General features: G+C 61.3%; 1 protein-coding gene across 12 annotated transcripts in view; it reads left to right on the top strand.

Moving 5' to 3' along the window:
• The window catches only part of Mcf2l (MCF.2 cell line derived transforming sequence like), a 92,834-nt gene extending 71,603 nt beyond the window's left edge, over positions 1-21,231 (top strand). For 5 of the 12 annotated variants that reach the window (XM_046454856.2, XM_046454858.2, XM_046454857.2 and 2 more), the window contains 23 exons: positions 331-450; positions 803-994; positions 1,426-1,617; positions 2,160-2,319; positions 2,963-3,036; positions 3,265-3,341; positions 5,434-5,500; positions 6,151-6,266; positions 7,469-7,538; positions 8,970-9,062; positions 9,153-9,245; positions 9,912-10,037; positions 10,891-11,112; positions 11,345-11,437; positions 12,439-12,517; positions 12,625-12,691; positions 13,342-13,457; positions 13,733-13,825; positions 14,677-14,751; positions 17,630-17,751; positions 19,058-19,170; positions 19,332-19,435; positions 19,553-21,231. In XM_046454856.2, coding sequence (XP_046310812.1) covers positions 331-450; positions 803-994; positions 1,426-1,617; positions 2,160-2,319; positions 2,963-3,036; positions 3,265-3,341; positions 5,434-5,500; positions 6,151-6,266; positions 7,469-7,538; positions 8,970-9,062; positions 9,153-9,245; positions 9,912-10,037; positions 10,891-11,112; positions 11,345-11,437; positions 12,439-12,517; positions 12,625-12,691; positions 13,342-13,457; positions 13,733-13,825; positions 14,677-14,751; positions 17,630-17,751; positions 19,058-19,170; positions 19,332-19,435; positions 19,553-19,638 — 2,550 coding nt within the window. In that variant the 3' untranslated portion in view covers positions 19,639-21,231. Of the gene's footprint in view, positions 1-330; positions 451-802; positions 995-1,425; positions 1,618-2,159; positions 2,320-2,962; positions 3,037-3,264; positions 3,342-5,433; positions 5,501-6,150; positions 6,267-7,468; positions 7,539-8,969; positions 9,063-9,152; positions 9,246-9,911; positions 10,038-10,890; positions 11,113-11,344; positions 11,438-12,438; positions 12,518-12,624; positions 12,692-13,341; positions 13,458-13,732; positions 13,826-14,676; positions 14,752-17,629; positions 17,752-19,057; positions 19,175-19,331; positions 19,436-19,552 lie in introns of those variants that run through there. The other 7 variants (XM_046454860.2, XM_046454862.2, XM_046454861.2 and 4 more) reach the window with 3 other exon arrangements.
• Positions 21,232-21,589: the final 358 nt, after the last annotated feature.

The following is a 21,589-nucleotide window of genomic DNA, read 5'->3' as shown; positions in this document are numbered from 1 at the left end:
TTTGAAGGGAGACGCTGGGGAGAAGCGGGCAGGCCTTCCACACATTAGGGTGCGCAGCCCGCCGTCTTCCTGCCAGCGCCAGGCGGGAAGGAAGTGAGCCACAGGCTCTCCTGCGCAGGCCGAGACCTGTGGGGGCGAGGAGGACACCCACGGTGCCTGGCCCTAGGGGCCCCACGTGCATCAGCTGAGGAGCCTGTGCCCCTCTGGCAGGGCCATGGGCAGGGCCACCCAGAAGGTCCCGCAGCCCCTGGCTGCAGACTGTTCCGAGCCTGGCGTGCCCAGATTGGGCTCCCCGCTCCTGGGCTCTCTGAGACAGCCCCTCCATTGCAGGTCAAAGCCACCTTGGACACGGTGTCCCAGAAGATAGCCACCTTCACTGACGTCGGCAACAGCCTGGCCCACGTGGAGCACCTGCTGAGGAGCCTGGCCAGCTTTGAAGAGAAGTCCAGCGTGAGAACCAGGCCTGGGCGTGGGGTGGGGGAGGTGCCTGAGCTGCAGGAGGCCAGGGCCTGGGCTGTGCTGCCATCCAGGGGGCACCACGGCAGGGGTACGGGGACCCCATGGTGCTCACCTGCACGTCAGGGGCACGGCCTCCTCAGGGACCCCGACACACGTCCCTCCGAATCCATTCTCAGAACCCTGTGCCTCCTCTGGGCCAGGTCTCCGATGCCTGCCCCCCGGAGCCCAGCCTAGCTTTGGGCGTGAGGTGGCCTTCAGTCACCTGTAGCGGCACGACATCCCTCCCACAGCCAGCACCAGCACTGAGGGTTAGGTGTTTGACCTGGGTGGCTGTGTCCCGCAGGTGGCCGTGGAGCGGGCCCGAGCCCTGGCCCTGCAGGGCCAGCAGCTCATCGAGAACAAGCACTATGCCGTGGACTCCATCCACCCCAAGTGCGAGGAGCTCCAGCACCTCTGCCACCAGTTTGCCACGGAGATCAGCAGGAGACGGGGGCTTCTCAGCAAGTCCAGAGAGCTGCACAGCCTCCTGGAGACGGTGGGGGTCAAGCCACGCGCCCCGGACCACTGACCCCTGTGCTGGGCTGGTCAGGCACTGGCTGAAGAGTCCCCTCGCCCTTCCTCTCTGTGTTCCTCCTCCTTGTCCACCTAGAGGGTCAGGTCCACACAGAGTTCTGGTCCCACAATTCTCTTGCCACAACAATGATTTACTTAAAAGGACCGGAAACTTGGTAGCCTGGTCAGTTCCACCAGTCACCTTCCTCCTCTGAGGGAGTCCAGTCCTGGGAACCCACCGGGCTCTGCAGAACACGCTACCCCTGCAGCGGCCCTTTGTACTTAGTGGTAGAAGAATCAGGGGTCAGTGCCTGGACCTTCCTGCAGGTGTACCAGTGGACAGAGGCGAGGGAGGAGGGGGCGGACGTGGTAGGTGGGAACGGTGCACCTCTGACCGCAGTGCTCTGCTTGCAGTCCATGAAGTGGTGTGACGAGGGCATCTACCTGCTGGCCTCCCAGCCGGTGGACAAATGCCAGTCTCAGGATGGTGCCGAGGCTGCCCTTCAGGAGATTGAGAAGTTTTTGGAGACTGGCGTGCAAAATAAGATCCAGGAGCTCAGTAAAATTTACAAGGAATACGAGACCATCCTCACCCCAGACCTGCTGGTAAGGCAGCCTGTCCTGTCCTCGGCGCCCGGGGTGGGGAGTCGTCTGCAGGATGTTTGAAAGAAACGTTCAGTTCTCGACCAGCAGACAGGGTGAGGAGGGAAGAGCAGAGGCGGCGGTCACCCCGCTCTGCCTTGCGTTCAGAGCAGAAGTCACCCCCTGCCACCTGCACAGTGGCACCTGCGTCCCACCAGATGCCCCCTGCGCTGGGGGTGCTCCTTATGAAGTGGCTTCCTCTGGACCCCAGCCTGCCCGAGGGCCTCCTGACACTGCACAAGCAGCCCCTGAATCTCCCAAGCCCCACCCTCTGGGGCAACACGAGAGACATTTATTCCACCTCCCACGGCTGGCCCTGCCAGCTCTGGAGAAGGTCCCCAGTAGAGCTTCTGGTGCGCGTCCTCAGTGATCAGGACTCGGTGTGGTGTGGCCACGCCATCTTACACACAGAGGGGTCTCTGCACGCTGAGGCACGTTCCCATGGGATGGGGGTTCTTGGGGGCTGGTGCCGACACTGCAGACCCTTAGCAGCTCTGTCCTCCCAGGATCACGTGCAGAAAGTCTTCCAGAAGCAAGAGAGCATGCACGAGATGTTCCACCGCAGGCAGGCGAGCCTGAAGAAGCTGGCGGCCAAGCAGACCCGGCCCGTGCAGCCCGTGGCCCCCCGGCCGGAGGCGCTCACCAAGTCGCCCTGCCCCTCCCCAGGTGCAGCCACTCTGGCTTTGCTCTGAGACCACAGCAGTGCAGAGTTCTAGGAGAACTAGAGGGTCTCTCCCCCACCTAGCCGTGTCCCAGACTGTGCCAGCCGGAGGGCTCCATGGCCTGCCAACCCCTGCGTCCCAATCCCAAAAGAGCCCTTCTCCAGGCCAGGGCAGGCACCACGCCACTTCTCAGGGTCCTTCCCGCCTCTTCCCTGCATCAAAAGCACTTTCCCGGCCCCTCGATGGGTCTTCCCAGAGGATGCCAAGAGGAGTGGTCCCGGGAACCTCGCCCTGGCCTCGGGTGTCTGCACACACCAGTCAGGAACCCCTACCAGGCCTCCAGCGCCAGGCCCACCTCCCTGGTGTGGGCAGAGGGGCTGTTCCTGGCCTGTGGAGCCCTGCTGGGCTGGGGGCTCCGGGTGTCCACACCCCGAGCTTCCTTCCTCTCACCCACCCTGCTCCCCCTCAGCTGCAAGCGCCGCTGTCCCAGGGGCTGTGGAGGCTGGTCAGGGGGCTGTCCCCCCTTTCCACCCAGCCAGTTTACCACTGTCCACCCCCGCGTGGCTTCTGTCCTTTCCTTGGGCCTTTTCCTGGTGTCCCCCTCCCCAGGTAGAGCTAACGCCCCTTCCCCACCTCTTCCAAACCAGGCTCCTGGCGGGGATCTGAGAACTCTGGCTCTGAAGACAGCGCGCTCCGGAGGGGGCCCTACAGGAGGGCCAAGGTGAGGCTGCCCCATCTCAATGCCCAAGGCCATGGCTTCCCAGGGAAGGGCCTCAGCTCCTCCTGTGCCCGGCCCCAGCCCTCCTGGCTGGGCCTCCAGCTCTGCAGCCTGTGGGCTCCGTCTCCTCCGACGCCCAGACGGGAGCTGGGCAGGGCCCTGGCTTTGGCCATGGGTCCCTGAGGTGCTCCTACTGATTCTCAAAGCGACTCGCTGTTCTTCTCTCCTCAGAGTGAAATGAGTGAGAACCGGCAGGGCCGGGGCAGCTCCACAGGGGACGAGGAGGAGGGCCTGGCCATCCTGCGCAGGTGGGTCGCAGCTCTCCTCCGGCACCCCAGGCCTGGGTGTGGTGAGTGCAGGACGGTGCGGAGTGGGGCACACGTGTGGCTGTGGCTGCACACACAGATCCCGCGTGGCCTTTGGACAGCTCCACTGGCTTCTCCTGACCGGGCCACCTGTCACTTCGGAGGATTTCACCCTCCACTGAGCTGGCCGCCCACCTGCCCCCACAGAGGCTGCAGGCCCCTGGGCTTGTGCGTCACAGGCCAGACTCTGAGCTCAGACACACCCCACCAGGACCCACCGTCCCTCCACCTGCAGCGAGGCTCAGCGGCCAGGACTTCCTTCACCAGCACCCTTCCTGTTCCCACCAGGCTCAGTCCCCTGACCTGGCGTCCACCTGGCCTCTGAGGAGGTTGTGTGTGGCGTGGGGGAGCCTGGGGCGAGCACTGCCCCAGGAGTGTCAGGGATCGGGAGCCATGTGCCTTATACCCCTGGATGGCCAGTGTCGGCCAGGTGCTGCCTCCTGGGCCACCCTGCGGGGGCCACAGAAAGAAGGAAACCACTGGGGCCCAGTTTTGAGGGAGAGGAGGAGTGGAGCCAGGGAGAGACCGTCCCCGGCCATCCATGACCACTCCACTTGCCACCAGCTAAGGGGGAGCCTCACCAGGGCACAAGGCCAGTACGTCCCTGCAGCAGCCACGGCCCCAAGGGCAGCGCGAGCAGGTAGGTGTGGCCAGCGAGGGTCCATGGCTGAGGTTTTGTCATTAGTGGCCACACACTGCCAGAGCACTGCGGAGGGCAGCACGGCCCTGGACATACCTCCTGGAGCCCTTTGTCCCCAGGGACCCAGGTCCCAGGTTCATGGACTGTGGTGCAGTCAAAAAGCACCTCCCTGTCTTGACCACTCAGCTTCAAGGGAGGACAGCTGGGGGGGCCAAGCACTCCAGGTGGTGACCAGAGCCAGGCAGCGGAGCACAGGAAGTTGAGTGGAAGGAAGCCGTAACCCACAGTGCAGGACGGTCAGTCCAGACCTGGTGGGCACACCAGCAGTTAGAAGGAAGCCAACTGACGGTGTGCGGGACTGCCTGCTGACCAGTGCCCTGGACGTCTGCACTCTCCCTGTTTACCCTGAGCAGCCTGCCAGGGGACCTTGACCTGGCTCCTTTAGATCATTGTGACTCCAAGTCAGTCTGGAGAGTCTCCTGGGGCCACAGGGACAAGCAGAGGGCAGAATGTCCCCAGCACCCACAGCCGAGCCCTCTGAAGGGGTGGAGGACAGACCTGCCGCTGCTGCCTCTGGCAGAGGCTAACGGGCAGAGGGGAGAAGGGGGCGTGGAAGAGGCTTCCAGACACAGAAGCACAGGCCGGAGATCAGCGACACCTGCACCATCCAGGCTGTGGCTGTGGGGAGGCCCAGGTCCCTCCCTGCCACCACGTTCACATGCAGAGCGGGGGCCTTCAGTGCTGCCGGCTGCTCAGCAGGGACCTCACCTAAGTGCATTCCGGGGCCGTTGACCCTGGTTTCTGTGGACTACGTGGCGGGCTGGTCATTCGCCCTAACAGGGAGGCTTGGTCCTGAATGTCTTATTTGTAAGCCCACCCCCCTCAGGGGCTCCTCAGCTGAGGCACAGAGTGAGTCCACAGGGCCACTGCATGCCTACCTGCAGGAGGGGAGCTGGCTGGGTGACAGAAGGGATGGAGAGCCAGGCCCAGCCCTCGGGGGGCACAGGAGGTGCCCACGCAGGGAGCCTGGAGGCCCTGCAGCCCTGGAGGCCCTGGGAGGTGGGGCTCCCTAGTGGGGGAGAGGGAGGGGTGTTGATGACAGTGTGCATGAGGACAGGGCTGGTTTTCTGCAGAGGGAACCCCCAAGGCCAGGACGTGGGTCAGGGGATTGCTCTTGGAAGGCAGCACAAGAGATGGCCAGCAAGGGGTGTGAGGCCAGAGCAGCGAGGGGAGCCCTGAGAAGTGTCCCGCGGGCTCAGCTCCCCTGCAGCCCCTCAGGCTGGGCAAGCCCTTTGCGTTGGACTGGTAGCTTATCTACCTCCCAGCCTGACTTGAGACCCAGGACTGCTGCTGCCCGGGCCTCACGTGTGTGCTCTCCTCACGCCCCGCCCACAGGCACGTGATGAACGAGCTACTGGACACCGAGCGGGCCTACGTGGAGGAGCTGCTTTCTGTCCTGGAGGTGAGGCTCGTGCTGCAGTGGGAGGGTCCACTCCCCCCCCCCCGTGGCTTCGCTTGGAAACTGCTGCTTAGAAATGCAAGTTTGTGTCCATGGAAAAGCACATAAGATGCCCAAGGCCACGCTGCTCAGAGCAGCCCAACTGGACGCCCTCCACGTCCACAGAAGGGGAGGACAGAGCTGAGGGAGTAGATCTGCTCAGGACGGAGGCTTCAGCAGCCCAGAGCCGTTAATACACACAGCACACGTGACAGGCTAGTGACAGTGCAAGAGGTGGCCAAAGAGTATGCAGCTCTGCTTATGGGAAGTTCTGGAACCAGGCAGTCTAGGGTGAGAGGTTGACTGGGGCACCTGGGGAGGGGTCTGCTGGGGCCAAGCACTCCAGGTGGTGACCTGGAGGTTCATGGCAGCAGACGCACAGTTAGTCTTGCAGGTGCAGAGAGGTCCGTGCCCTTTGTATGAATTTGAATAAAAAGGCTAAAGAGGAAGGAGGAGGCCCCCATTGGGTGCTGCTTGTGACCCACCCTGTGCTGAGGGCCTTGTTCAGAGGCCCAGCTCAGAGACAGCCATGCGCCACCAGCTCACCCGTCCACTCCTGCCTGACCTGCGTCTCCGGGTCTGGTGCTCATGCTGAGCTTCGTCCTCTCCCGCAGGGCTACGCGGCTGAGATGGAGAATCCTTTGATGACGCACCTCATTTCGACTGGCCTGCACAACAAGAAGGACGTTCTGTTTGGAAATATGGAGGAAATCTATCACTTTCATAACAGGTGGGGCCCTTCCTCTGCCCCCACACACTCTGTGACCTCTCCCTTCCAATGCAGCTGGGACCTGCTAGCCATTGGTCTCTGCTTGATAGGGACAGACCTCTCCAGGGCCTGATGCACAGAGAGCGCAGAGGCACAGTGGCCGCTCGGGGCATCCTGAGAGCCATCCTGGGCCTTCCCTGCTGACAAGTGCCCAGGGTGGCCCCATGTGGCAAAGCCGTCCAAAGGACTGTGGTGCCGGGAGCCAGGAGTGGGCCGGACCCCTCTGTCCTCCTCCTTGTCCCCACCGAAAGGATGTGCATTTGCTGCTTTGGGGCCCTAAAGGTCACACCACTTAGCAAGATGCACTTTGTCCTTGAGCCCATTCTTGAAGAGTGGCGCCCCAGACGTCCCTTGGGTGCTGCTGTCCTCGGAGCACGGCTGCCTCTCTGTGGCTTGGGCGGTGCCCAGGGGGTACATCTGGGCTGCTTGCTCGGCTGCTTTCACTGTGGGTTTTGGGAGCTCATGAGAGAGAAGACGAGCGAGCCAGCTGTCATGTGTAGAAGGCCCACAGGTGGACAGCACGTCCCTGGGTCCTGGAACAAGGCCCAGCATGGGTGGACCTGGTCAGAGCAGTACCAAGATACTGTCCCTCCACTAGCTCCTTCCTCTGTCATCTGTGCCTCCCGCCCACCAGCCACCTGCCAGCGGTCGTGAGGCCTTCCTTAGCAGCCTTGTCCCTGGGCACCAGTCAAAGCTCTAGTGCCGGCATCCAGGGTGGACCCCAGCAGCTCCCCCTCCCCCAGGGGCAAAAGCAAGCCAGAAATCTGGAGAGGAAAGCCCACCCTGGAGCCAAGGAGAGGGCCCCTCGGTGTGTCTGCAGGAAGCCCACAGGGTCATGGCCAGTGGGCAGGGGCCTCCAGAGCCCCTAACTGCCCACCTGATTCTTCTAACTTCCTGCTGCTTCCTGCTGATGGCAAAGCAGCTGTGACCTCTGTGTGTGCCGCCGCTGACCAGAGGTGAACAGTCTGAGGCTGCGCACAGGAGGAGCCGGGGTCAGGCTGGGCTGCGGGGTCCCCAGGCCTGGTGGGCGCTGGCACCACGCAGTCCTGGGCCATCCAGAGTACAGCTGGAGGTCTTCTGGAAACGGGGCCACTGGGTGGGTGTGGCTGGGCCCTGGGTGTGGTGCGGAGACTCAGCAGGCCTCCCTGGGCCTCCCTGTCCAGGGTCTTCCTGCGGGAGCTGGAACGCTGCACGGAGTGCCCAGAGCTGGTGGGAAGGTGCTTCCTCGAAAGGGTGCGTACCCACCGCGGCTCCCAACTGCCGGACACTGAAGCCTCAGGTTCCACTGGGGTCCCACCCACCCCCACGCAGCCACAGAGCCCAGGAGCTGCCAGGGTGCCTCCCTGGAGGGGCAAAACAGAGAAAGCCGTCCAACATGACGCTGGGCACGGGACGCTCCAGGGCCCAGGTCCAGTGCGCGTCGTGGAGCTCAGCCTTCCTGCCACGCCTGTGCTGGGTGGTGCCTGCCCGGGGTTGCGGGCCCCACTTGCTGGACAGCACTGGACAAGGCTCTGGAGTTCCCCGCTTTATTGACCCTCTTTAACATTGTTGGCGTCTGCTTCCTTCCCAGGGCTGTGGGGACAGTTCCAAGGGAGGCATTTGTGGAAAGCTTTGGGTCAGGATGGGCCAGGTGCCTCCCAACCCAAGGGTCCCCTCGTGTTGGGCACTGGGAGAGACAGCTTAGCAACCTGGACAGCAGCTCACGGACAGCAGAAAAACTAAATGGTTCACAAAGAGCTGGAGGCTGAGGCTCTGTCCTAGGTTGGCACCCAGAGGTGGGCGGGAAGGAGGGAGGAGCCGTCTTGTGGCCGCCCAGCCAGGCTATTGGCGTGTTCCTGGGTGCTGTCTAAGGTGGGGTGGGGACCCTCCCTGGGGACCCTCCCATAGGCCTGTGGTCCCAACCTGCACAGCGTCTCCTGAGAGCTGATGAGAAGGGTAGGAGTAGAGCCTCTGCGGAGGGTCCTCCATGTTCCACTAAGCCCACCCAGGACATGGACACTCCTGGGGGTTGGCCACTACTGTTAAGTCAAGCCCTGGAAGTACTTTCTGCGCAGAGAGTGTCTGTGTGCGTCTGTGTTCGTAGCCGTTATTCCCCGGGGAAAAGCCAGCTATACTGAGCTAACCGAACAGTGAGACTGGAGCTTGGTGGGAGGCGTCACTGACCTGCCAACCCACGAGGGCACAGCCACCGAGGGCCAGGGGGACCTGGGCTCAAAGATTGGGTGGGTACAGGCTGCCCCATGTCCCCAAGTTCTCAGTGCCCCACAATCCTGGGATCCCACGGTCTGCTGACCCTGGGCAGGGGCTCCCTCAGTGGGAGAGGTACAGCCGGCCCAGCCCAGCAGTCTGCCTCCAAGCCCACAGTGGTCTTCCAGCTCGGCCTCCATAAAGGGGCTTGCCCAGGGACAGATCTAGAAAGCCCAAGGCAGGCCAGGAAGGCTGAGTCAAGAGAGGTGGAGGTGACTGTCGGGAGCCCATCCTGGCCTTCTCTCTAAAATGAGCCATCTCAGAGGCAACACGGCACTGCCCTGCCCGCAGAGCCATCTGCACCCCAAGATACTGTGCCCCAAACCATCCACACCCCCAGCCCCAGGTCCCCCGATGCTCAGAGACAGGCAGACACCTCCAGGTGACCATCTGACACGTGCGTCCCCCTGGCTGCAGATGGAGGACTTCCAGATCTATGAGAAGTACTGTCAGAACAAGCCCCGCTCCGAGAGCCTGTGGAGACAGTGCTCCGACTGTCCCTTCTTCCAGGTGCGTTTCGGGGCCCTTCCGAGTGCCCATTCCTCTGCAGTTTGCCCCAGGGACCGTGGGCGTGGCCTGACCCCGCCTCTGTGGTTCCAGGAGTGCCAGAAGAAGTTGGACCACAAGCTGAGCCTGGACTCCTACCTGCTGAAGCCCGTGCAGAGAATAACCAAGTACCAGCTGCTGCTCAAGGTGGGCCTCCCTGGCCGCCTCCCCCACCTGCGGCCAGGCGTCAGTGCTGCCTTAGGGCCACTGGCCAGGCCCAGGCCTGGGCCCCTTCCCCCAAAACCCTTCCTCCAAGCCAAGAGGTACCTTCTGAGCCACTTGGTTCCCCCTTGTTGTGGCCCTGCTCATCGGCCATTTGTGTGGCCCACTGTGTGCTAGACATTGTCAGGGCCGGGGACAGAGGTCAACAGCTGGACAGACCCCCCTCCCACGGGTTTCTGCTCATCAGCTGCAGGATGCTGTGCAGACAAGCCCATGAGTCTCCTCGGGGCGGGGACATGCACTGCTTATCCTGCTGGCCCCCAGCCCATCCAGGAGTGGGGACGGGGTGAGCTGAAGAGCCCTTCTGCGGGTCTGCCCAGCGTCCACTCTGCCTTCACTGGGGCTCGTGGCAGGAGAGAGCTCCTGGGGAGGGGTGCCGCGGGCGTGCCCCTGCCTGTGCTCCTGTCTGCCGTCGGCTGGCTGAGGGAGCCGGCAGCCACTTGCTGAAGAGTGTGTGAGCATGGTGGCTGGCGGTGTCCCAGTCTGAAGTCACGCCAGGCCTCCTGGGGCCAGTTCAGGGGCTGCATTCTGGGGAGCCAGCTGTCCTGAGGAGCCAGGTGAGCAGGTCCTTCCGTCCCCCACGGCCCTCAGGAAATGCTGAAGTACAGCAGGAACTGCGAGGGGGCCGAGGACCTGCAGGAGGCGCTGAGCTCCATCCTGGGCATCCTCAAGGCCGTGAACGACTCCATGCACCTCATCGCCATCACCGGCTATGACGTAAGGACCCAGGGCCGGCCCGGGGCATCCACAGGGCTTCCTGCAAGGATTCCAAGCTCCAAGCTCCCTAAGCTGGGAGGGGACAGGCGTGGCCCAGAACCTGGTGGCAGCCTGGGTCCTGGGTCAGGAGGTCTGGGTGGACCTCAGAGGAGCAGGAGGCCACCTGGGGCCCCTCTGCACGTGGGGAGAGGCACGGCGTCTCCAGCAGGACAGGATTGTCGCCTGCTCCCTCCACTCTGCCCTGACAACAGCCGTCCCTGGTGAGCAGCTGTGACCACCTGTTTCCTGTGGTGTGGTTTGGGGCAGGCGACTGACGGCAAGTGGCCGTCAGAGGCACACTGCTGTTTGCCCCTCATAGGCCCGTCTCAGGCCACTGAAGTCTCTGCCCCTCTGTCCACTTGGGACTCAATCTCATTTTTTGTTAAATTAATAGATGTGGCTTGTTTAAGCAGTTTCAGCAGAGATGCCACACCTCCTCCTGTGACTGACGTCTTGCGTTAGTGGCACACCTGTTGCGACTGAAGCGCCAGTGTTGATGTGTCACTGTCACGTGAGGCTCAGAGTCGAGGTGTTCTCCCGGGGCTGAGCATCCCGTAGTTTGGGATCATGCATAATATTCCATGTCCAGTGTTGCAGTGTCACAGTCTGACAGCCCGAGAACCCTCTGTCTGCCTCATGTCCCTCCTCCTCCCAGTCCCCGGCAGTCACCCATCTTTCATTGTCCCCATGGTTTGGGCTCCTTAGAGTGCCCTGTGCTGGGAACCCTATAGCAAGTGGCCTCTGCAGGGGGCTGCTTCACTCAGCGGCAGCCTCCACCTCGGCCCCTGACGCCCTGGGCTCTGTCCTGTTGCAGGGGAACCTCAGTGACCTGGGGAAGCTGCTGATGCAGGGCTCCTTCAGTGTGTGGACAGACCACAAGAAGGGCCACACCAAGGTGAAGGAGCTGGCCAGGTTCAAGCCCATGCAGCGGCACCTGTTCCTGCATGAGAAGGCCGTGCTCTTCTGCAAGAAGCGGGAGGAGAACGGGGAGGGCTACGAGAAGGCCCCCTCCTACAGCTACAAGCAGTCCTTGAATGTGAGTGAGACTGCGGTGCAGACCTGCCGTCCCGGGGCGGGACGCCTGTGGCCGGGTTGGTGTTTAACAGAGCCTCGGTCTGACCCCGAGGGCACTGGTGCCCAGCACCAGGTGAGGACCTGAGGACCGAGGGGCGTTGTCTTTAGGTTGAGAGTGGGGTTCCCGCCACCTTGCCCCCCATGTCTTCAAGCCAGTGGACATTGACACCGGTCTCTGGTTCTGCACTCACCAGATGACTGCCGTCGGCATCACAGAGAATGTGAAGGGTGACGCCAAGAAGTTTGAGATCTGGTATAACTCGAGAGAGGAGGTCTACATCGTCCAGGTAGGGCACTCACCTGTTCCACAGGCCTCGTGCAGGGGAGCCCTCCTCCTAAGGACGGCCGGTGAAAGCCCTCTCAATAGGCCTTGTGTCTTCTGCCCTGGGTGTCGGACCTGAGCAGGATCCAGGGTGAACTCGGGAGAGACCAGGGTGCTGGAAGCGACTCCCGAGACGCTCACGCTCCTGAACCCTGGGCTGCGCAGGAGAGGGCTTCATCTCAGGGCCTGGTTCCCCGGTGGAGAAGTGGTGGCACTGTCCTCGCTGAGCGGATGGGGAGCCGGAGCTGTCATGTAGACTCGGGACAGAGCCCTTTGCTTGAGGCCCTAGTTGACCCAAGTGCCCTGTGAGGGGCTGAGCCACATGTGGGGAGGGGCCCGGCCACTTACTCTTCAGGATTCTAACACAAAGGATGACATGGCCCTGTGCAGGGTGCATGGCCAGGCAGCACTGAAGCCCAGGATGCCCTCCAGCCCTGCCACCAATGCCCCGCAGAGCTGAGACAAGCAGGGGCCCTGCTCAGACCCCACACGGCACCCCAAGGAGCCAGCCCATCTGGAAGCACTTGGCTCGGAGCCCAGGAGCCCAGGGCCTCTTGCTGTCTTGAGCCTGCACAGCAGCCCTGTGACTGCTCCAACCCGGGCCCCCCACCTGGCTGTTTGTCATCTACCTGTGGGTTTCAGACCCACCACTGATATTGTCACCTAAAGAGGGTCAAGGCTGCTTCCCAGAGACCCTTAAGCATAGGTTTGCTGGGAGACACCACTGTGGTCACCAGAGCTCCAGCCTCCTGACAGGTGACTGCTGCCATTGCCCAGCCCTAGGCACTGGGCATGGCTGCAAGGCCCTTTCCTCTGCAAGGCAAGCATCCCACGAACGGGTCCCCATCTGTCCCTCTGACCCATGGCAGTGATCTGACTGGATTCCTAGGAGTGTCCTTGGAAGTCTCAAGAGTGCATGTCACTGGGGACCCCGGTACTTACTCCTGCATTTCTTTTGGGGAACAGGCACCAACTCCTGAAATTAAAGCCGCATGGGTGAATGAGATTCGGAAGGTGCTGACCAGCCAGCTGCAGGCGTGTCGAGGTGAGGGCCGGCCACCACTTCCTGTCCCCTCAGGCATCCACAGCTCCCCACAGGCTACCTGAGCTCGGAGCTCGCTGACACAGCCTGTGGCCTTCCTTCCCCTGCAGAAGCCAGCCAGCACAGGACCCTGGAGCACTCCCACAGCCTGCCCCTGCCCGCGCCGTCCAGCACCAGGTGAGGCCCACACAAGGCTGGGAGCCTGGCACAGCTGGCCCAGGCCCTGGAGCTCACTCACAACTGTCACTGGGGCCTCCTGGTCCTTGGGCCAAGTTTGCCCCAGGTCCCTCCAGTGTCATTGTCTGGGAATTACATGCTGGTGGCTTCCCCCCAAGGGTCAGCCCCAGAGACGCCCTCTGCCGCCTCCCCGCCATCCCATCCCCGGCCTCCTCGACTGTTGCTCCCTGTGGTCTGTTTCCCACAACGGTGGGGACATTGCCACGCACTGCTTTGTCCTCTCTTCTGTCCTCATTTTTCCTTTGTTATTTTACTTGTTCACTTTATTCTTCCTCTTTCTTACAAAAGTCTCCTTTTATCACTCATGGAATCAATGGAGCCCAAATAAATGAGCCCTAAACAGAGACTTTAGAGAGACCCCCCCAGCGACTCCCGCTGGTGGGGAGGAGGGTGCTTCCTGCTCTCACCTGCTCCCTGGCTGGACAGCCACTGGACAACACTGGCTGTCCAGTGGCTGCTCCCTGCTCTGAGGCAGTATGATGGGCCGCCTCGGGGGTGGGCTGGGAGCCGAGAGTGCCCGGACTCCCGTCCTCAGAGAGTTCTGGAAGCTAACCGGGCAGCATGCTGTTTTGTGTGTCTGCTGTCACCAGCCCCTCAGGAGGGAACTCGAGACACGTCAAGAAGCTGGAGGAGAGGAAGACAGACCCCCTGAGTCTGGAAGGATATGTAAGCTCGTCGCTGCCGAAGCCCCCCGAGAAAGGCAAAGGTGGGTGTCTGCCATGACACGAGTGACCTGTGCCTCTCACAGAGTGTTCCTCCGGCCATGTGCAGGGACGTGCCCTTCCTAGGGCACTGGGCGCAGTGCTGGGACTCAGGGTCCCCTCCCCCTCCAGAGGGCCTGGGACTCACTGCACACCCCGCATTCTGACACTCTGCGCCCCGCTCCAGCCAGCTCGGGGAAGCATGAGGACCGGCCCCTGGGCTCTGTGCCCGCCACGCTGGCCGGGCTGCAGGCCCTCTGCACGTCTCTCTTCCTCCTAGATGACGCAGTCTCTAGCTCTACTTCAGAAAGTTCCGCACTTTCCAGAAAGCGCTTCACCCTGCAGGGCTTTGCTAACCTCAAAGGTCAGAGAGGTAAAGAGGCACTGCTGCCTGAGGTCTGTCTTCACCTGTGTTCCTGTGGTGGCATCTGTCTTGCATGGTGTGGTGGCCATCTGGGGGGACCTTCTCAGGAGGCCCCGCCCCTTCATCCCATGCACAGCCCATCCAAAGCTCTTTCACAGCATCCTCCTGTGACCCCTGAGTGTCCCTACCGACACCTGAAGTCGTCTTTCAGGGTGTCCTTTTGAAAATGCCAAGGCCAGCTCTGCGGGCCTGCTCCGACCTGGGCTTCCTGGCTCTCTGGCCCGACTCTGCTCTCCCTGCCCTGCCCGCCCCTCTTTTCCCTGAGCTGCCCAGCAGTTGCCCTTCTGGCTGCAGACACTCTCCCACCACAGCTGAGACCCTGGGCAGGTACCCTCTCGGGCACTTGCTGGTGAGCGGGCTAGCCCAGGATGCCCGATTGAGATCCCATCAGCTCCATCGGCCTGGAGTGCTCCTGGGTGGCCAAAGGCCTGGCCACCAGCCCTGGAGGCTCCCTCCCAGTGCTCGAGGCCAGGCTGACCAGGGCCCTGTTCAGTGGCCAGATTCTGGTGCAGAGAACGGGGGGCCTTCTCCGTGTGTGAGATGCTGAGGGACGCAGCAGCCCTGACAGTGCTGCACCTTTGATGATACAGAGCCAAGGACAGGTCCTGGGGCGGGCCCAAGACTGACGTGGCCCCCTTCTTCCCCACTGCCCTCCCCCTCCCCCGTGCCACCTCGCACGCCCACAGAGCTACTCTTGATCTGGAGGGAACCCCCGGTGCTGTGTCCATCCCATCTCACGGGCCCTTCTGCCCCTGGCCACCCCTCACTCTCTGTCTCTTTGCCTCTGCCTCCTCCTGCAGCTCCTCCTACCAGCCCTGACAGAAAGGCTAAGCGGCATGCAGTAAAGAGCGACCCGACTCCCTTTGGTTTGCGAGGTAGCATGGCTCAGCTGCTGGACACCGGCCGGGAGGGCTGTGTGTGGCCCACGCAGGTCACCTAGGATGACACGAGCAGGCCCCACAGGCAGAGGTGGCCCTGGTGGCCTACAGCTAGATGCCTGGTGACAGATGCTGGGGGACACTGGCTTCCCACTGACCCCTCATGAGTGACCCTGGGCAGCAGCTTGCTGCCGCTGCACCTGGCTGGAGTTGGGCTGGGTTGTTGTCCAGTGGCTGTGGTAAGCTGTGGCCCCACAGTACCAGCACCCGGCCTGCCTCACCAGCTTGCTGATCCTTCTGAGGCAATGAGGCGACAGATCTGGTCCACCCTCCCCTTGCAGAGGGGAGATGGCTGTGTGGCAGATGGGAGGATCAAACTCCATGTTGGGACCGGGCTTCTTGTTTCCTGCTCATTTATGTTCCAAGGGTGACCCCCAGGGACACCCAAGGCCTCCTCTGCCCAGCCAAGGATGCAGGTGCAGGAGACAGTGTCACGTTTTAGATCCTCCTGAGCTGTGCGAACAGTTGTGAAGGTTCCCAGGGGCACGCTGAACAGCATCCCAGTCCGCCCCAGAGGCCACCCGTACTGCTGGGCTCTCAGGCTCATTCCGGTCTCCAAGCTCAGAGCCCCAAGCATCCCGCGCCAGCCTTCTTGCTGCCGCTGGGCATGGTTCAGAGCCAGGAGCTGGTTGGCATGCCCGCCTGTCCTAAGCACAGGCAGACACCCAGCCCGCTGCAGCCGAGACCCAGGTGGGCTCCGTTGGCAGCCTCTGCGAAGGTCTGCTTGTCCGTTAGGTACTTTCTGCTTGTGACCAAGTCTCTGAACCCTCGGTGCTCTCAGCCCAGGGCACACCGCGAGGGCTGGCCAAGTTGGCCTGGCAGACACTGCAGGGCAGAACCGGCGTCCGCCTCCTTTGCAGCCAGGCAGTTTTGCCTCTGCAGGCGCCCCCCTCCTGTGAGTGGAGGTGAGCACTGTGTGTGCTGCTGGGAGGGCACCTGCGGTGCTGGGCCCACGCCCCCCTATGGCTCTGTGGGCCATGACCAGTGCTTTACTGAAAGCCATTGGCCTGGAAGTCGTTTTGCAGCATTGACAATATAAAGGACCATTCTGTGGAAAATGGTCACAGGCCACAGGTCACAGGTCACCTGGGCCTCATTGTGCACAGAATCCCCCAGCGTCCCAGATTGAGAGTGGGGCACCGGCTTCAAGGCCACTCGCCTCCAGTGCTCTGTGTGCCCACCCCTCAGCAGGCTGTCACTTCTCCCGCACGCCTTCTAACGAGGGACCCACTGAAGCCCCGTCAGAGGGCTTGTCCAGAGGCTCCGGGCCAAGCCCACGCCTGGCACTGTTGGGGTTCTCTGGCAGTGCCAGAGGCTGAGCCCTGAGGTCTCCCTCACAGACACGCATGCTAAAGCAGGGGTTTCCATGTAACATCCGGCTGGGCAGAGAGAAGGCTCTCTGCCTACAGAAGGTGCCGTGGCAGTCCTCGTCTTGTCCCTGCTGTCCTCGCAGACTTTAGTCCTGCTTGGCCAGAGGCCCCACCCGGATGGGGCTGTGGGAAGGGAGAGGACGTCTGGCACCAGTGCTCCAGCTCCAAGCTGGGCTGCAGCTGCAGGTGGGCTCGGAGCAAGGAGGACAGGCAACTGCCCTGCAGACCCAGTCCCCAGGTCCTGCCCAGGCACAAGCCTGGTGTGGCACCTGCAGAGCCAACTGCACAGCCATCCCCCTCTCCTGCAGCCAGCCCCAGGAGAGTGGAGCTCGGGGGAAGGGCTCAGGCTGCACCTGGCCTGGTATGAGGACGGGCGGCTCCCTTGTCTAGAAAGACAAGGTGACTTTCCAGGCCCTCTCGGCAGAAGCTTTTCACTGCCAGCCTTGAACGTCCTCAGGTGTGGGAGGGACGGTTTGTCTCTTGCAGCCCTGACTTCGTGGGGCGGGTAAGGCACACGTGCACTCGTGCCTGGGGCTCCTCTGTGAGCTCTTCGCACCCCAGCACCTCTCTCTCACAGGAAAAGGCAGCTTCAGCCTGGAGCAGGCTGTGGCAGGTGCAAACCCACTGGGCCGTCTGCCTGTCTCTGACACGCTTGCTCCTTGTTGAAGCATTAAGGTGCCATTTCATGCACTGGGCATCGGTCTTCGGCCCTGTGCTTCTTGGTACTGAAGGCAGGTGCCCAGTGCACTTACTCTATTTATCACCCTTGGGAATTCCTGGTCTCCATCTCCCCCATGATGGGAACACCACTCCACCCCGGGGGGACACTAGGCAGGAGGAACTCTAACAAAGCAATAGATATAGTCTAGGTCCCGCCTGGCTGGCCAGGGTTGGTAGGCTGGACTGGAGGCCAAGGTAGAGCCTGGCTTCGTTGCAACCACTGTACAGCCTGTCCTGGTTGCTCAGCATCCCCACCTGGGTGCTCCCTGCCCTGCGAGTACACAGCCCCTCAGCTTACAGACCAGAGATCCATGGGGTCGTTTTGGGCTAGAGACTGCCTTCCTGGCTGGTCTGGGAGGTGTTGGTTGTCACAGTGTTAACTGAAATGCCTTCTCCTCCAGTGTTTGCTGTAGGGTGTGGCCTTGTGGGGCTGCAGCCTGACACAGGCACAGGTCTCCGTGCAGGGTCTGGGCTTTCTCTCCCCATGAATTGGCAGCTGGGAGCAGATGCCATCACACCCTGTCAGTCTTCCTGTGACTTGGAACCCAGTCCCAGCATTTTGACAATGGGTGGAGCCGGGACCCTGGGCAGGCGGGTCCTGTGATTGGCTCAGCTTGGACCCAGGGCTGCACATTTCAGGGAATCTGTGGGACTCGTGTGGAACAGCTGGATGGATGGCAGCTTCTCATGGACGTGGCCCTCACTGGAGCCTCTTCCTCCCTTAGGCTGGAGCAAAACGTCCCACTCACTGGAGGTCCCTGAGGACGAGGGCGGCTGGTCAAGTGCTGAGGAGCCCATCAACTCATCCGATGCAGAGGAGGATGGTGGAGTGGGCCCCAAGAAGCTGGTAACCTTGTCCTGCCTGGGTGATGGTGGTGGGTGCTGTCCCCTGGAGAAGGAGTGTTCTAGAAGACCTACCTCAGCCTGGGTCTTGCAAGTGCTGTGTGTTGGCCTGGGTCAGTGTCCATGCCCAAGGTCCCAGCACACTGTGTACCTACAACTTACAGCCCCTGCACAGTGTGTCCTGTCACTCACCCTCCACATGGACAGAATGTACTAATTAAGCTAACACTGTATACTGGAGCCTCCATCTCACTTTTTAAGAAATTGAATTATCTTGATTGTGGATTTGCATAATCCCTAGGTATGGGCTCACATTATAAACCATGTCCTGTTTTTAATAGTACAGCAAGAAAAGTCATTTACATATTAAATTACATATTAGAGTCAGGGTGACCCCCACAAATACCTATTTGGGTCTCTCCCAAGAGGGTGCATTAACACTGGTCAAGAGTGAGAAGGGCAGACAGGAGGACACAGGGAGGGCAGCGTGGCAGGAGGGACTGGGGCTGGTGAACAGGGGAGAATGGGGCCTGGGGAGGGGTTGGATCTTGTTCTCAGTGTGGGGTGGGCAGGATCCTGGCTGCTCTGGGCCCAGTAGGGAGCCAAGGTGGGGTTGTCCACCTGGGGCAGGTAGCTGTGTGAGGAGGATGGGCCCTCACCAGTCCTGCCCAGGCCCTGCTGCCAGAGCGCCTCCTGCAGCTCGCATGCTTCTGTGAGGTCAGGAGTGCCCGGGCTGCTCAAGAACAGCATCTGCTCCTCAGCCCACATTCCACAGCAGAACTGACCCCATAGACATTGGTTTAGTGTCCACTGGGTACCAGCGTTCCCAACACCTACCTGATAAAGCAGGGAACACAACAGATGAGAATCTCCTCTCACAGGAAGCACAAAACAGCATTCAGCCTTGTAACACTTTAGGTAAGGATGTCCTCCAAAGAGAACAGCCTGAGAGGGCCACCTAGAACGAGCCCGCCAGAGGGCAGGCATTCCAGAAGGGGGGTTGCTGAGACCAGCACCGAGCCCAGTGTGCCCAGCCGCGAGGCCAGGGAGCCTGAGGACACCTGGCACCCACGCTTGGGTTTCTAACGTGGTGATAACATGGGGCCTAGCAGCATCTTCCTAAAACACGTGAGCTGCAGGAGGGGCCTTGCTCCCATAGCGGGGTCTCTTGAAGCCCGCTCTGGACGCACACTCCCTGCCCTGAGTGGCGCTGCCCAGGTGCCAAGTGCAGCACAAGTTCGGGTCCTCTTGCTGGCACTGAGCAGCAGGTGCTGACCCACTGGCACTCTGCCTGTGTCCGTCTCCCGCAGGTCCCTGGGAAGTACACAGTGGTGCTGGACGATGAGAAGGGGGGCCCAGACACCCTCGCCATGAGGAGCGGGGACGTGGTGGAGGTGGTGGAGGAGGGCGCTGAGGGGCTCTGGTAAGGGGTCAGAGCTGGGCCACCCGGTGCCGCGCCCCGCGCCCCGCCCACTCCCGCGCCCCGCCCACTCCCGCGCCCCGCCCACTCCCGCGCCCCGCCCACTCCCACTTCCAACAGGTGCGGGGCCTCCCGCCGCTGCCCGCTGACCCCGCCTCTTTCAGGTACGTGCGGGACCTGAGCAGCGGCACGGAGGGCTGGGTGCCGGCCAGCAGCCTGTCGGCTCTGCTGGGCACGTCCAGCTCGGCGCAGTGTCTGAGCAGCTCAGGTAAGGCCCTCCGTGCAGGCGGGCGGCGCCCGAGTCTGCCGCGGCGCGGCCCCAGCCCGTCTGACGCGCGGGTGCGGAGGGCCGCCGCCGCACCGAGTCTCCCCGGTTTCCCCGCAGAGTCGAGCCCAGGGTCGGCCGTGCTGAGCAACTCCTCGAGCTGCAGCGAGGGCTGCCCGGCGCCCTTCTCCGACCTCCAGGGCTAGGACAGCCTCTGCCCTGCGCCCGCGCAGACCCGCATGCAGTCTCTGGTCGTCTTTTGCGTGGGCTTTGCGTAGTTTGGGGAGGGGACGGCGCTCCAAGATAGCCAAACACAGGAGGACCCCAGTGCACCCGCCGGCCGCAGAGGGACACGGGCCTCAGCAGCCGGCCCCCGGGGGCAGAAGCCAGCTCCCAGGACCAGGCCCCAGGGCCACTGCAAGGTGCAGAGAGGACAGGGGAGGGGCCTGGGGACAGCCCCTCACCCGCGCGCCGGCCGCCCTCCTCGGTGCGGGCGCCTCCGACGCCTGGTCTGGTGCTTGCTGTGGGAATGTCCCGGTGGGAGCCGCCTCGGAAAGCAGCCGGAGAGAGGGGCCTGGGGAACTCTTGTCTTTTATAAGTTTCTGATTTTTAAAAAACAGGGATTAATCCCGTGGCCATTTTTTGTGGTACTTTGGCCTCAAATCTTTACCAAGAATCACTGTGTTTACATGAAATGATAATTTGATACTGTATTTGATATAAAACTATTTTTTTGTTACTGGGGTTTACATCAAAGCTCGTTGTCTATATCACTAAATGATTTGGGCACTCTCTGAAATGCCGGCACCCCTTGAAGCACACCTGGTCACAGGTGAGACAACACACATGGATAAAATCAGGTGGAGTCTCACAACCAAAAGCAGTAAGAAACCAGGTCCTTCTACATGCATCGGCCTCATTTCATAAGAAAATTTAAACTCTAATTCAAAATATTAACCTTCTTTTCTACAAAATAAGGGGACTCTCAATTTTTTAAAGAGCTTCACTGAATTAGTGTATTTTTGTTGTTTTTAAAGACAGTGTAGAGATGCAGTTTCTGTGGGGTCTCTGAGCTCCCTGTCCACTGTGCTGAGTGAACAGGTGTGCTGGCGCCTCAGGCAGGACCAAGTCCTTCTCTGGCACCACCTACCTGGCCTTGCAGGAAAGTCCACAGGTGTGGTTAGGGTCACCTTGAGTGATGTGTGCAGGGGTCTCCTGTGTTCAAATCATGGCAGAACTGGAACCAAAACCCTTCTGCTTTTCAAACCCTTTTTGTGTTTCAGAAACAAATCTGTCCTCTTGAGACTTCCTGGAGGGCAGGTGTGGTGTGTGTGTGTGTGTGTGTGTACATACGATCTGGATGTAAAGGCGTATTTATGGTCTCATGCTGCTGAACATGTGTCACTTTATAGTCCTCCCTGTCTCCTTGCCCTGCTGCCGTGGGGGCTGCCGCCCCGCTGTGACCAAGGTGAAGCGCCCTCCCCACCCTGTGGTGCGAGGAGCCCTTGCTGGCCAACCTCCAGAGGAGGGGATCAAGCACGAGGCCTGTGAAGACCCACAGCGCTTCTCCTGGTGCACACTTGGAAACGGAGTGTGGTCCGCCTCATCTCCAGTCCAGACGCAGCTCCTTCTGTCTCAACCTGGGCTTGCCCTCTCTGTGATCTCTCCCTCATGAAGGCACTTTAAAACGTCATGTTTCATTGACTGTTACTTTTCTTTTAACTGCTGATGTAAATGAAAGTTAAAAATCAGAGCTCTTTATTGTATGGATGAAGTTTGAATAAACGTCAGAAACCCCTGCTCTCGGCCTGCTCTCTGAACATGGAGCCCCATGATGGTGTAGGGCCTGCACAGCCAGGCAACAGAGGCTGGCGGCGGGCAGGACCCAGGGAGCGCAGGCCTTGAAGCTTGGGTGCTTCACCCCGTCCAGCTGTGGTGATGATAAGTAGTACTGGGTGTACACGTCAAAACGTGAAGGTGACCCGAGAGTACCTTTACAGAATAACACCCCACATCTTCAAACCAAAGTGGCGGAGAGTGCAGGAAGGTCGTGGGCCCAAGAGAGGAAGGGAACACAGTAAACAGAAAACATGAAATGGGATCTAGAGAGGCCCAACCCACAGAAGGTGGGAGGAAGGTGCTGACCTACACAGGAGG

The sequence above is a fragment of the Marmota monax genome, unplaced genomic scaffold (assembly GCF_021218885.2).
Source record: "Marmota monax isolate L192 unplaced genomic scaffold, Marmota_monax_Labrador192_F-V1.1 WCK01_AAM20220418_F8-fsc00026, whole genome shotgun sequence".
Classification (NCBI taxonomy): Eukaryota; Metazoa; Chordata; class Mammalia; order Rodentia; family Sciuridae; genus Marmota; species Marmota monax.
This window is presented reverse-complemented; position numbering and strand designations above follow the sequence as displayed.